Consider the following 13,756-nt stretch of genomic DNA (forward strand, 5'->3'; position numbering starts at 1 on the left):
TCACTGTTTTAAGTTAAAGGTGAAGTCAGGACAAACAATCTTACCAATCAAAGCATTGTTCGTCTAAATAGTTCTGACTATAAAAAAGTCATAAAAACTGTAAACCTTTCATGATAAATTAGGTGTTTTGTGGGAGAATTATTTTACATTTTCTCGACAAGGTTTGTGCAGCCATGTATTTTGGGTCTGAGTCAAATGCACCATTAAAGATGGCACTTTGGTGTAGTGTGTTCACGTTCATTAGCAATATTGGCAATGCAACCCTCCACGTCGAGAGGAGCCAGTTGAGGTGGCTCTGGCATCTGGTCAGGATGCCTCCTGGACGCCACCCTGGTGAGGCTTTCCGGGCACGTCCAACTGGGAGGAGACCCAAGGGAACACCCAGGACATGCTGGAGGGACTATGTTTCTCGGCTGGCCATGGATCGCCTTGGGATTCCCCTGGAAGAGCTGGCCCAAGTAGCTGGGGAGAGGGAAGTCTGGGTGTCTCGGCTTAGGCTGCTGCTCCCACAACCCGACTCTGGATAAGCGGCTGAAAATGGATGGATGGATATTAGCAATGCAGGGGTTCTATAGGGTCGGCTCATCGGTCCCCAGAAGTCAACGGGGCTAAAAGAGCTATTTTCTAATCCACTTTGCCTTTAACCCTGAGTTGCACATATGTTGGACCTCAGTTTAGATGAAAAGTAATGATCTGTGTTTCGACCACACCTGTCACATACTTTGAGATTTATCAGCTTGTAAAAATTTGCAATTACTATGACTACAAATCAGAATAAAATCACTTTTTTTCCCCTGTTCAAAAATAAGCACTTTCTTGGCATCTGAATGTGACTTTAAAATCTATGAACATCATATATGTAATCCATGGCTTATAACAAATGGGATTAGAAAATATATTTTTTAGCCTCATTGACATGCGTTCATTTTTTTCCTTCTTCTGGGGACCCACGGTCTGAAAGAAGACGGGCGTGAATTAGGCTCCTTATTGTCTTGAAGATGTGTTCACCACTTAAAGTGCAGTTTTACGTGATCACCGCTCAGCATTATTACTTCATATATATATATATGTATTCATATATATATATATATTACTACATATATATATATATATATATATATATGCTAATGCTAGCGGCATGAGTGGCGATCATGTAAAATTGCATGGGGCTCTTTGGGACGAGGGCATAGCCAAATGGAAAATGTAAATTGTATTTTTTTACGTAAAATCACAGCTCAGGGTCAGACAAGCAAATCACGCTACACACACACACGCACGCACGCACACACACACACACGTGTGAATGTTTTCAACTGAATGCAAAACACTTCCGCAATTAGCTGTTTGCAACTTTATTCGTACACATCCTGTTGGAGCTGCAAGTGTGATTTCCTGCAGTGACGCTCAAAGGAAAGAGAAGTGGAACAATAAATTTTTTTAGGATAGCCGCTGCGAGGCAGAGCCTGCATGTGATTTGTGTTTATTTTTGTATATTGTGTAGATCATTTGTGTTAGTGTGCAGTATTGGGTCTGATTGGTTTCCTTCAGAGATTTCAGCTTTCCTGGGAGTTTAGCTTCCCAGCGCTCAGTCCTGTGTTTGTTAGTGGTGATAAACAGCTTAATTCAATAATGTGCTGTGAGAATATTACTGCTCACAGGGAAGTTATCCTTCTTCCCATCATCTCGTCCTTCCTCCCTCCATCAATTGCTTTCTGGCTGACCCCCCCCCCCCCCCCCCCTTTTCCCTTCTCCATTATCCACTGACCACTTGCATTCCCCAACCCTCAGAGGACTCTCTCTGGCTGTTTATGAAGCTTCTCCCAAGGGAACAGATTCTTCTGGAGTCTCCCAAAAGAGTTTGTAGCTTTACTTCAATCTATTTAATTTTGTTGTTCATAAAAAGTTATTTGACATATTGGATAAAAGCAAATAAAAAACGGTTGTTACTGTGATTTTTATGCATTTTCCTATGAATACTTTTTACCAATGCAAGCTTTAGATCTTTTAATATACATTTTACAAACCTAAATTTAAAAAATTGTCCCTAGTTTTAGTAACAAGTAAAACAATGGAGAAGAGTATCCTTCCATGGGGTTTAATGCGAGGAAAGAGAGAAAAAGAAACCATAGCTCCTCATTCTTTCAACAAACAGGACAGGAGGAAGAGGACTGAAGTGTCTGTTTTTAAGCTTTCACTTGGCTGAAACGAGGGTTTGTGTGTGTCAACGGAAACTGTTTGCTCGTGCCAGATGTTGTGTGCATGGGTTATGGTGGCCTCTCATGAAAAATGTCCATCTTCTTGACTAAGAGACAGAGGAAGGACTGTGCAGTGACAATAGGAGTAATTGAAGGGGAGTTGCAGAGTGTGTACTTATCGTCCTCCCAGATCTCTTGGCTCTGGTATCTCTGAACTTCCTGACATCCGTGACATGGAACAGACCCCGGTATTTATTCTTTTCCTTTTGTGTTTGTTTAGCTCTAAAAACACATGGCAGTGTGAGAAAGTGGATGACACGTGGAAATGGTTTTGGATCTGATGTGGGGGTGTGAGGATGCATGGAATTTAGCCACATGGGAAATGATTAAATGGATGCCACTTTTGATTAGAGGCCGACCGATGGTGGTTTTTTAAAGGTTGATGCCTATACCAATTTTTAACAAATGTTGTTGCTGATGGCCGATATCTAAAGCCAATTATTTAGGCCGATATTCGTATACGTTTTAGCAGCACGCTGATTGTGAAGGACCACTGAACACTCACTGTGTGCAATATAAATTAAATAAGTCAGTAAATATCTTAATATTTATTGAACTTCAAATATAAAACAAACTCCAAACATTAAAAAAATGTTGGGGAACTTTGGGTCCTTTCTTCAGTCTTCAGTCTAGTAGTGGCAACAGTTGGCCACACAGGTGCCTGATTTATTTATTTATTTAATCAGCTTTTAAAAAAAATTTCGGCCGATTTAGAAAAAAATTAATATATCGGTCGGCTTCTACTTTTGATACTTGGATTCATCAGAAGATAAACATTATATTTATATTTTATCCACTTTTACCATGAAGGCCCTTGACTATCACATTTTCGTTGTTTGCTGCCGTTAGAGATGTTTAAAGGCGAGGAACACAGAAAAAAATGTTTTAAAATATATTTTCTGATTATAATTTATCACTGAGTTTTTCATGCAGGCTGGACATGAAAATAGTCTCCTACACCTATCTCCTGCATTAGCTTCTGATGGCAAACAGAGGGTGAATCTTTAGGATTAGAACATCCTGACAGATCTACGTCACACTGTCACTTAACATTCACCCATCTTGATTCACGACAGGGAAGGCTGTTGTCGTTTTGCGTCCAGGAAACGGCAGAGAATGTCTCAGCTTGTTGAAGCTACACGTTAGCATTAACAACTGCACCACACAGCAGGACTCCTCCAGATTTTTTTATTTATGGAGATAAAACGTCAATCTTTTTTCATTTTTTGTATATTCATTCTGTGTTGTTCTTTTTAAACACTACTTAAAGTAATTTTTTAAACAGGAAAGTTTTTTTATACCTTTGCTAAAAGTTTCGATTGCTCCTGCGATCTTCTTCAGAGCTAGCCGCTATTGACGGCATCACTTCCTTCTCCAATCGAAACTGGTAGCAAAGGTAAAAAAAAAACTTTGCTGTGTTTAAAAAAAGAACTTGAACATCAGTCTTTCAAAGCAAACTGAGTCAGTGGTGGAGTCACATTGCTGTTATCCAATCTGAGGCCAGATGTCCAAATATCAGAAAATAAGACTCCCATATCCTGCCGTCTGAATCTCCGCTGTGACGTGGCTCACTTCCAGTTCCTGGAAATGGTGCACCAGTGTTTTTCTTCACCAGAATACGACTTACAAGGCTTTCATTCATAGTAGAGAACACTGTAAATGTATTTATTAAACGAGTGTTCCACGCACTTAAGGTACTAGAACATCTTTTTTACAACAGGATACGGATCTTTGAGCCTCTATACAGTTTATGAAACTTTGTTGCGGCTCGAAATGAACCAGGAGCCCAAAGCTCCAAAATGGAATGACTGGTTTGCCCCGCCCACTAGGCCAAGACATGAATATTAAATGAGCTGCATGCTGATTGGCCGGTGTACCCCAGTGGCTCTATGATGCTGCCAGATGTTAGAACTCAGTGTGCAATCGTGTACATACTGGACACGACTACTGTAACTCAGTAGGTGATTTGTGGATCTATTTGGCATTCTTCCAAAGTCTGGATATTCCCTGCCCATCCTGAAATGTCACACGTGTGTTCCAAAATTCTTTGCTGTTTTTCTCTCATCCAACAAGGATGCTTAGCAGTATCACAGGGCAGCGTTAGCGGTAGCTTGAACGAGTATTGGCAGTACTTTGGCTAGAGTTAGCAGTAGCATGGCCTAGCGTTAGCAGAGTTGTTCTGCGGTTAGCATAATCACGACTAATGTTTATATATTGCTGATGTTGAAGTGATTTGGGACATGCTAATTGAAGGTGTGTGAAAGCAGCTTTTCTGTTTCATTAAAACATTACTGATTTGTGTAGGAAAGCAACTTTTGATCTCTACAAAATAAAAAAGTCCTCTTTTTAACCCGCTTCTCCTTGTGATGATCTGCTGATGCTATTCCATCCTGGATCTAAGCCTTTTAAGCATCAAGTTTAGAAAATAAGCAGAAAAACTGGTGTAGAAATGTTCCTTACAAAGAAGATTCAGTGTAGCTGAGGTCTGACGTTTCATAAACTCTGTGGATTCTCCTTGGTTGGTTCGTTGGAGTTTTTGATAATTAAAATTGCGCCCACATTTTCAAAGTTAAACACATTTCTTTTAACAACGGTAGTTTCTGCTTCAGCCCTCTCCCCCCTCCCCCCGCGTAGCGGCCGCAAACTCACTGATGCGCCTGCAGCCTCTCGGAGTTCCTGTTGCTCTAAACATTAAAATAATTATTTCATTTTCTGTTCCTCACTTCTGATTACCTTCAATGGTGTCTGTTTGTTGCAACCACCAGGTACAAAAACTAATTTGTTTTTATTTGACTATTTTTCTGTCCTGCCTGTTTATTATCTTCCTGCATCTCCTCTCAATCCTAAAGAGAAACTGCTACCTGGGTTCATATATATTCACCTTATGAGTTACCTTTGAACTGCAGCTCTAAAAGATCTACCGACCGCAAAAACAGCGGAGTGAGCGCTGCTCGCCGGCCACATCAGTTAGGTGCGTCACCAGAGGACAAAACAGGTGATGCGCCCCGCTCCACAGCGGCGAAAATCATCAGGAACAAATAAAAGAATAAAAGACAGAAAACATAAAAGGAAATGAGCCGACATGAACGATCGCGTGTTAAATTAGTTTTTGAGGTGGCGACATCTGATTTGATAATGTTACTGTGGCCGTGCTCAGGACGCAGATGTGTGGAGCGCGTCAACGATCAGAGCTTTGCATGCGCAAGCTGGTTAAGGTTAGAATGGGGCTGAGGGGAAGGTTAAATTGCAAGAGGGTAAACGTCACAGTTTGGTCAAATGTCCGTTTTACGGCGGACGTCGGATACCGACGCTCTGGCACAGCGCGTTGCCTCCCAACGCGCTGGGGCTCGTCACCTGCTGTCTTTTCCGAGGACTGCATCTTGTTGGTCATTATCACGTGACAGCGACTATTCTATGACAGGCATAAAAAGTCACTACAGAGCAGTGAAGTCGACTAGTTGATACAACCCCTACTGCTTACAGAGCAAATTTCTACATTAACAAGCTAATCTTTGTTCTTTTTTTTTGTTATACTGAGGAGTGACGCACTGAGTAAAGGTTGCATCAGAATAGGAATGCGGCCTGGGGCATGAGCACTGGTCCCCTGCTGCAGTCTGTCAGACAGGACACACATCCTGCCCTCTCTCCTTCATGAAGTCATTTAACCGTGACACCCACTTAGAAGTGAAAATAAAAAAAAAGGTTGTTTTTTTTTGTCCCTGAAGTTGAAAACTTGCAAAAATACGATCCGAATTTTACTGAACGTGGAATGGATGAACTATTCGTCTTTGTCCTAATTACGGCGCTTGTTTGTCTGTCAGTTGAGAACGAGAGCCACTGTGACTTTGTGAAACTCCGAGAGATGCTGATCAGAGTCAACATGGAAGATCTGAGGGAGCAAACACACGCCCGCCACTATGAGCTGTACCGGCGCTGCAAGCTGGAGGAGATGGGCTTCAAGGACACAGACCCAGACAGCCAGCCTTTCAGGTACAGAGTGGACGTGTGCACGGAGAGCAGACAAGTCACTCGCTCACTCAAGAAACCACAAAGTCACTCCGCTGTCAGCAGCAGGAATAAGACTATTATTTTAAAACAATAACTTGTCTATTTTTGTCCGTTTTTTACTCACGTCCGTGTATCTTCTCCATCTCTTCCTCAGCCTTCAAGAGACTTATGAGGCCAAGAGGAAAGAGTTTTTAGGGGACCTGCAACGGAAAGAGGAGGAAATGCGGCAAATGTTTGTTAACAAAGTAAAAGAAACTGAAGCAGAGCTTAAAGAAAAGGAGAGAGAGGTCAGTTTAGATACATTTTAAGTGATTATGGATGTTTTAAATGAACTAAACAGATTGTTTGCATTAACTTGATAACATTAGCCCAAGAAAACAGAAATTTGATCTCCCTGGCTTTCAGTTGCATGAGAAGTTTGAGCAGCTGAAGCGGATGCACCAGGAGGAGAAGAGGAAGGTGGAGGAGAAGCGGAGAGACCTGGAGGAGGAGATGAACGCGTTCAACAGGAAGAAAATGGCAGTGGAGACGCTGTCCTTATCTCAGCCCCTCAAGAAAGACAAGGACAAGAAAAAGTAAGGCAGTCCCTCCTCGGTCACTCACGTCGTCTCCTAACAGGACGCTGCTTTTCCCCGAGCCTTCTGATTGGAGCTGGCTTCCGTCCATTGTGTGCCTTTGGTCTTAAAACACCATCTTTTTAAGATTTCTTCCTCATTTCCTGTCTTGCTTTGCTGTTTAACCCCGTTCCTTATTAGAAGGAAGAATGCGTTCTGCTATGTCCGGCAGCGAAGCGTCTCACTAATGAGCCTTTAACGGAGTGTGCTGATGGTGACTGATCAGTTTTTATAAAGGCCTGGCATGTGGTGTGGAAACTTCCCTAACATTTCCTGTGCTTTCACTCCTTCCTTCCGCTCCAGTTATTCCAGATACCCAGGGAGGAGGCAGTTAGCTCTCTTCTTCTTCCCCAGGTAGCAGTGAGCGTTCGGGTCAGTGATGCAGCCCAGGAAAGGGAAACATTTAAAACTGTTGTCAAAATGTTCAAATCCAATCCACAAATGAGTTGTTCTGCAGGTTTTAGTCTTGCAGGTTAGTCAGGGCTGCCTAGTAGTAAAGGTTGAGAGGGCTTCAAAGTCTAAAAGCAGACGTGTGGCTCCCTCTTGTGGCCATTCACACACACTGCAGCCAGCCTGCTGAGAAATGGAGCTTCCATTTTGTGAATCAGCTGTAGGCAGAAATCTTTTTTTGCCTTTAATGTTCTAACAAAGTTGCCCCCCCCCCCCCCCCCCCCCATGGCTTCCTAATTCAAACCGTTCATTTCCTCTTTCAAATCACTCATTGATTCACTTTGTGTTTTGTTTATTGTTTCATTGTTTTCCAGTTAATTTGTGGGGCGCAGCACACCCATCCATCTACACACGGCCATGGATTTGTCCTCCATCACCATAGCAACGACATCATCTGGTTCTGTTTCGTGTTATTTTGTTTTTGACATTCCATCTTTTTGCCATTGTGCACATGGACCAAACACACTGAGGATGATGATGATGATGGTGAAGCCACAGCAGAGATTCACCTTCCATCAGTGGCCATCTCATTCATTCAGGAATCGTTTTGGACACTTAAAAAAAATGTGTGTTTTGTTTTCTGATTTAAATGTTTTTGTTTTGTTTGTGTTTCACCATCAGCTTCTCCACACATCCATGGGACCTTCTTGATACTACAGCAGGCTAAATTGAGTATTTTTAACATAAATTGTGCTCATTTTCATAGGACTGAATTCTGGATTTAGGATGTTAATAAAATAAAAGCTGTCCTTAACGTCTGTAATGGAGTACATAGCGCAGATGTTTTTTATAATCTAGTATAGCAGAATTAGTTCCCGTTTAGATTAAGCCTAAATAAAACCTTTAAATAAATAACCGAGTACCTGTGGTACCGACGACCTAAAATCTAGGCTCGTTTCAATAATCGATGCAACATTCTTGTGCTGCAATTCAATAAAAGTATGTGAATATTTCCTAGAGTTTACTAAGCTTACAGTAATATGCAAAAACAGTTCTAGTTTTTAAATATTGAACATAAATATAAGAAGGCCATAAAGATGCTGTACATGTTTGTTAGTGGTTTAACATTATTGTAAACATTGATGTTTTATGACTGTGGAATCAGCTATGAAGCCAGTAAACAAGATTCAGGAAAAGATTCAAGCCTCCACTTGCTTGTAGAGGAGTTTACACTCAGACAAAACAAAAGAGCAGCTGTATTTACTGTCTGTTGTTGCAAATAAACACAAACCCCTCTCTTCCTCCTGACTTTGAAGCCTCCTCTCCCCTGGTTTGTTGTTGTGAGTGACGGGCAGGTAGCAAAACATCTGTCAGCTGGAGACGAGGCCTTTCCTGTTTAACGGTGTCTAACCCAGAGGCTTTTATGACCATCTCTGCAGGTGTGCGTGTGCGAAAAGAAAGTGATGTTTAGGAGTTGTGTAAATTGCATTATAAAGAAGACATACTGTGACTTTTTTTTCTTAGGTTATAATAGTTCTGTGGTCAATACAAACGTATTCTTTGCATCAAGTCCTCACATGAAGCAATTTCAGCAGCTTTAGTCCTTCAGTACCTTCCAGAATGAGTCGTTTAAGGGTTCTGGTCTCTCCTGTACGTGAGAGATGGTTTTATTCTACTTTCTCTGTTTGTGACATCACAAACGGGAACTTTTTGAAATGGCTCGTTTAGGCACATCATTCCTAGAACAAAACGGGGACAGAAAATGCACGGGCAGATTGGTTTTTCACACTTGGATTATTTATAGAGGCTCTAGAGACCCATATGGCAGCACAAAAGGTGAGTTTTGCATAGCAGGACCCCCATAATTAGCTTTTCAGTTAAGGTTCTAGTGAGACTTTTCTGTAAGTTTTGTATACATTTGTTGAGAAATCATGTCTGTTTTGTACCTAAACCCATAAGGCAAGCGTATCAGTTCTATTAACAGAAAAAAACGTTCCTCTTATTACGTATTTTATAATTAATTACCAGTTCCTTGAATTTTTTTTATAACCTTTCCTGGAGCTCAGGACTTCTTTTTGGGTTTGGACTTGCCAGTACCCCGTCACCGCTGCTGTACAGTTTTATTTTCGAGGTATTTATTTCAGCACGTTTAGAAACCAACAGGAGGAAGTCACAAATCTGTAATGTAGATCCTTCCTCACCGTTTCCTGAGCCAACTGAGCCAACACTATTATCATTCTGTCCACCACCTGCGGAGCTGGCTGGATCTCCTCCAGCAGCACAATATGTTCAGAGCTCTCTGTTCTGTCCTTGAACACACGGTGCTAACAGAGCTGAATGATAATCGCTCTCCGGCAGGCTGCAGCTGCTCTTCTTCAATGCTGCAAGGTATCTCGAGCGTTGCAGAAAAATTAATCACAGGTGAAATCAAAAGAGTTGCCCCTATATGGGGACCTTCAGGAATCTATTGATGTTTCAGACCTTAAATATTCAGGTAGAAATGCAGATTTCTCATGACCATGAAAAACCCAAGTTGTTAAACTTTCTGAACACCTACAAACCAAATTACAAACCCGAGCCGTTGGAAGCAAATTCTCACTTGGAATACAATCATGTCTTTTTAAAAACCCCTTCTGGAGAGAAAGATGAATTTCTGTGCAAATATGACCTTGAAAATAACTCACTGGCAAGGGAAAATTTTAGCAATGAGCCGATTTGGAGGTTATATTTTTCTGAAATAAATTCTACAGATCTCAACCTTTTAAAGCCACATTTATGTTAGAAATACCATTTTGGTCCAGTTTCTTCCAAACCTGCTGTGCCATTTCATCTAGGTGCTTTAAAGGGATACTTTGAAACTTTTTCATATTTTTAAACCATTTTCTTGAACCGGAATGTGCTAAAACAACCCTTTACAGGGTTAATAAAAGGCCACCCAGCCCCTTTCACCCCTGTGGCCAGAATATTCCACTTGCAACTTCAGACAGGCAGTCTGCTCTGCTGGGACTTAAAAAAAATTGAGCTTACATACCTGGTGCTGCAGCCTAGTTCCAACACGTTTCAGGTTATGAACACAGCATATTTGTTTAATTTAGTGATGAACCACTCCTATAGACACCAAGGAAGGCTAGGGAGGCATGTCAGCTGTTCGATTAAGGTGTTAAAAAGACAAAACGCACAGCAAGGAGATGGGTTTTGATGTTGGTTCTACAAATGGACACTAGAGGGTGTTAAAATAAGCGAAAACTGCTTAGTTTTAGATGAACATTAAAGGGGCATTATGGAAGTTTGACAGCCAAAACATGTATAGAAATAAATTTCTTCTTCATACATTCCCCTGCAATGCCCTGGTCCTGTAGAATGAGCCCTGGCATTTTTACTGTGATTGCCTGTTTTTCTGTAAAATCACAGAAAGAGTTGCTCGGGTCGAGCAGGCTGCTTCATGTGCGTTCACACTCAGGCATCGCCCGTAGCATTTGCTATCAGTAGCTTTAGCAGCAGAGAGAGAGGCAGTGCCAACTCAGCGACTTTGTCGCTGTTCCTAACGCCTAGTGATGAACCTAGCTACATTTCTGAGGACCCTTAGCTACTTTCGTCTAGATATTTCCTGCAAATTAGCAACAAAATAGCCATTTTCGCTCCGAACCGTTCTTTGAACATTGTTTCAGCTGTCATCAAGGATATAAAAGTTACAGATACAACAGATGTCACTGGCGCTTCAGCTCACCTATTAAGACGTCACTCTCTCGTGCAGATGGCCCGGGATCAATTCTGAATGTGAGCATAATTTATTTAGTTTATTTTTCTACATTAATGGTATATTTTTTTTTTACAGTAAGATGCCCAAATTTTTATTTGAGACTCTCCGAACGGCATTGAATTCACAGATAAAAAAAGATGTGGGTTCAACTTTCATTTTGGACCAATTTTTCAAGCAAGGGAAGGGAATGATCTGAGCATGCAGGGAGACTGACCCATCTTAAACCTTTGGCGGCTGTGCTGAAGAGAAAGGTACAGAACCAAATTGTTTAATTAGCTGCACTTTCTCCTGTCCTCCAGGCCACACACACACATGGGACTGTCTCAGCTGTTATTTTCGTTGAGTGTACACGTATAGCATGCGCGCCTCGTGCACAAGCCTACTACTGAAGCTGCCGTTACGCTTTTGGCCTGAGGGGGCAATCGCGAGCATAAAAATTCAAAACTCCATAAAGTCCCTTTAAAAAATTATTACTCTTTACATTTAAACCACGAGTAGAACCAGTTGACGTAACTTGGTTAAGTTAATTCAACATTTCATTGTTTACAGTGTACAGTGTTTACAGAGGGGAGATATGTTCTATGCAGGGGTGTTTTATTTTGCAGATATAGTGCATAATGGTGCAGCTCTGAAAATTTGTGCAACCAAGATGAAAACACATTTGTTTTAAGGTGTAGCTTTATTTCTGTGATCGAACAAAGTATGACATAGCTGCCTTTAGTAGATGAAGGGAAAAATAAACAATAAAAATAGTCACAGAGCAGCTTGGTCCAGCTTTATCTTAGAAAACTGACCGTAACAAGTTCACATTAGAGAAAACTGTAGAGACAGTTTACGTGTCTTTGGGCTTCAGCAGTTTGGCAGCGAAGCTTTATCCTCCCCCAGGGGGACAAGCTGAGCTTATTCAGCTAACATCAAACGCTTTTCCTTTTGCCATCCACTCACATGTACCACGATCCTGTAAATCTGGCAAGGCTGGCTAGTTTTTACATGATAAAAAAAAAAATCTGTTTAAATAAAAACTTTCATCCCAAATTTCACATTTCCTGTGATTCATTTTAAAATACTGCAAAAATAAATTAGATCACTACCACAAATGGGCCAATCTCACAATGTTGTCATTCTGCTCTAATGTTGAACTAATTTCCCAAAAGGTGCTCTCGTTGCATATGTAACTACGGTTGAAGTAAAAAAAAAAAAAAAAAAAAAAAAAATCAACAATATGCTGAAAAACAGTTTCATCATTTTAGTCAGGAAAGTAAAGCTTTTAGGTAAAATGTAGCTTTTGGTAAATGAATGATAAATAAAACATTAGTAAAAGTTATATAATAAATGTAGAAAAAGTTTTTTTTTTCCTAGCAAAAAGCTAGTTTTTGTTAAAGTGCCTTGTGCCTCTGAGGAGGAACCCGAGCACAAAGATTAAAAAACATTTGAGGTGAATGAAAACACGAGGACAAAGGTCCTAAAACACCTACAATTAACCACAGAAAAACAATCAGCAACATCTAGATACCCTGCTGTGCACTTGAAAGGTGGACGGTGACAAAAGCCGTCTTAGTGGACAGCAGGGTGCAGCGGTGGACATGAGACGCCTTTCTGCTTGGGTTCAAACACAGCCTCGGACTCTGGGTTTGACTCCTCATTGTACAAACGTTTAAAACCATCATAGTAGTCGAGCTCTCCTCGATCCTCGCCTCCATGCCCCCTTCTGGCCAGCCTGCGGTGCAGCGATGGGCTCCAGAATTGCTGCTGGATCTGTGAACCATCCAGGATGTAAACAGCGTTAGCTGGCAGGGAGAACTCCAGGCTGTGTAGGTACTCATCCACAATCTCCTTGCAGTGGATGAAGTCGGCACTATCAACCTGTGGAAAGAGACCGGAGTCTGGGTCTGTTCTTTCAAAAATGAAAGATTTCTGATGTCATCCAAGTGTTTATTTGGCCAGGAATTGGGTCGAGGGTTCTAAGGGGGACGGTGCAAGTATGCACAAACACTTATTTGGGATTATTTAGAGTCCCATGTTTGTGTATTAGAGAACACAACATATTAGAAAACTCATCTTATTTGACAAAATATTAAACAGGAAAATAAAGTTGCGCCGGCCTCTTACGTGTGCTTTCTTCAGTAGGTCGGTGAAAACGGGGAACCAGTCGGCCACCACCACCTCCAGCTCCAAAGTGATGATGGCCAAAGCTAATGTGGAACCCTTGAACTGCCAAAGCTGGTGGCAGGCCATACAGTGCTGCACCTGCCTGGTCCACAGCGACACCTGGAGGCCCGGAGGCCTCTTCTGAATCCCGGGATCAGCAGCACCCGCTGCCGAGCCGACGCCGGAGTGTAGACTGAGGGATGGAATGAGGTGGGGGTGTCCAGAGACGAGCAGGGCGTGGAACTGGAGAAACGAGGCCAAAATGTTAGCATAGTGATGCCACGACCATCCCTGAATCATTACTTCTACCACATCACACCCACGTGTGTTCAAACATACGTCTGTGACAAATCCGTCAAGATGTTGTGTGGTTAGTGGTTTGAGCATTCCCAAGTGTTTTTGTCTCATTAAGCTCTCGCCTGCATCATCTGTGAAGTTTTTGTCTGTGAGAACTTGATGTTAAAAAAAGTTTCACTGTTTACAAAAGGCCTGTCTCCACTATCAGAACTTGCAGGTAATCTTGTCCGACCTTCATGGTATGCGTGTGCCCACAGCTCACCAGACCGCGCCAACCATTTCCC

General features: G+C 41.8%; 1 protein-coding gene across 3 annotated transcripts in view; it reads left to right on the forward strand.

Annotated features, from left to right (window-relative positions):
* septin8a (septin 8a) overlaps nt 1-13,423 on the forward strand; it is a 31,232-nt gene extending 17,809 nt beyond the window's left edge. For 2 of the 3 annotated variants that reach the window (XM_015961385.3, XM_070555353.1), the window contains 4 exons: nt 6,077-6,245; nt 6,418-6,550; nt 6,669-6,838; nt 13,152-13,423. In XM_015961385.3, the coding sequence (XP_015816871.1) occupies nt 6,077-6,245; nt 6,418-6,550; nt 6,669-6,838; nt 13,152-13,320 (641 nt within the window). In that variant the 3' untranslated portion in view covers nt 13,321-13,423. Of the gene's footprint in view, nt 1-6,076; nt 6,246-6,417; nt 6,551-6,668; nt 6,839-7,641; nt 8,281-13,151 lie in introns of those variants that run through there. The other variant, XM_054730726.2, reaches the window with a different exon arrangement.
* The last annotated feature ends 333 nt before the right edge of the window (nt 13,424-13,756 follow it).

Source organism: Nothobranchius furzeri, chromosome 10 (assembly GCF_043380555.1).
Source record: "Nothobranchius furzeri strain GRZ-AD chromosome 10, NfurGRZ-RIMD1, whole genome shotgun sequence".
Taxonomy (NCBI): Eukaryota; Metazoa; Chordata; class Actinopteri; order Cyprinodontiformes; family Nothobranchiidae; genus Nothobranchius; species Nothobranchius furzeri.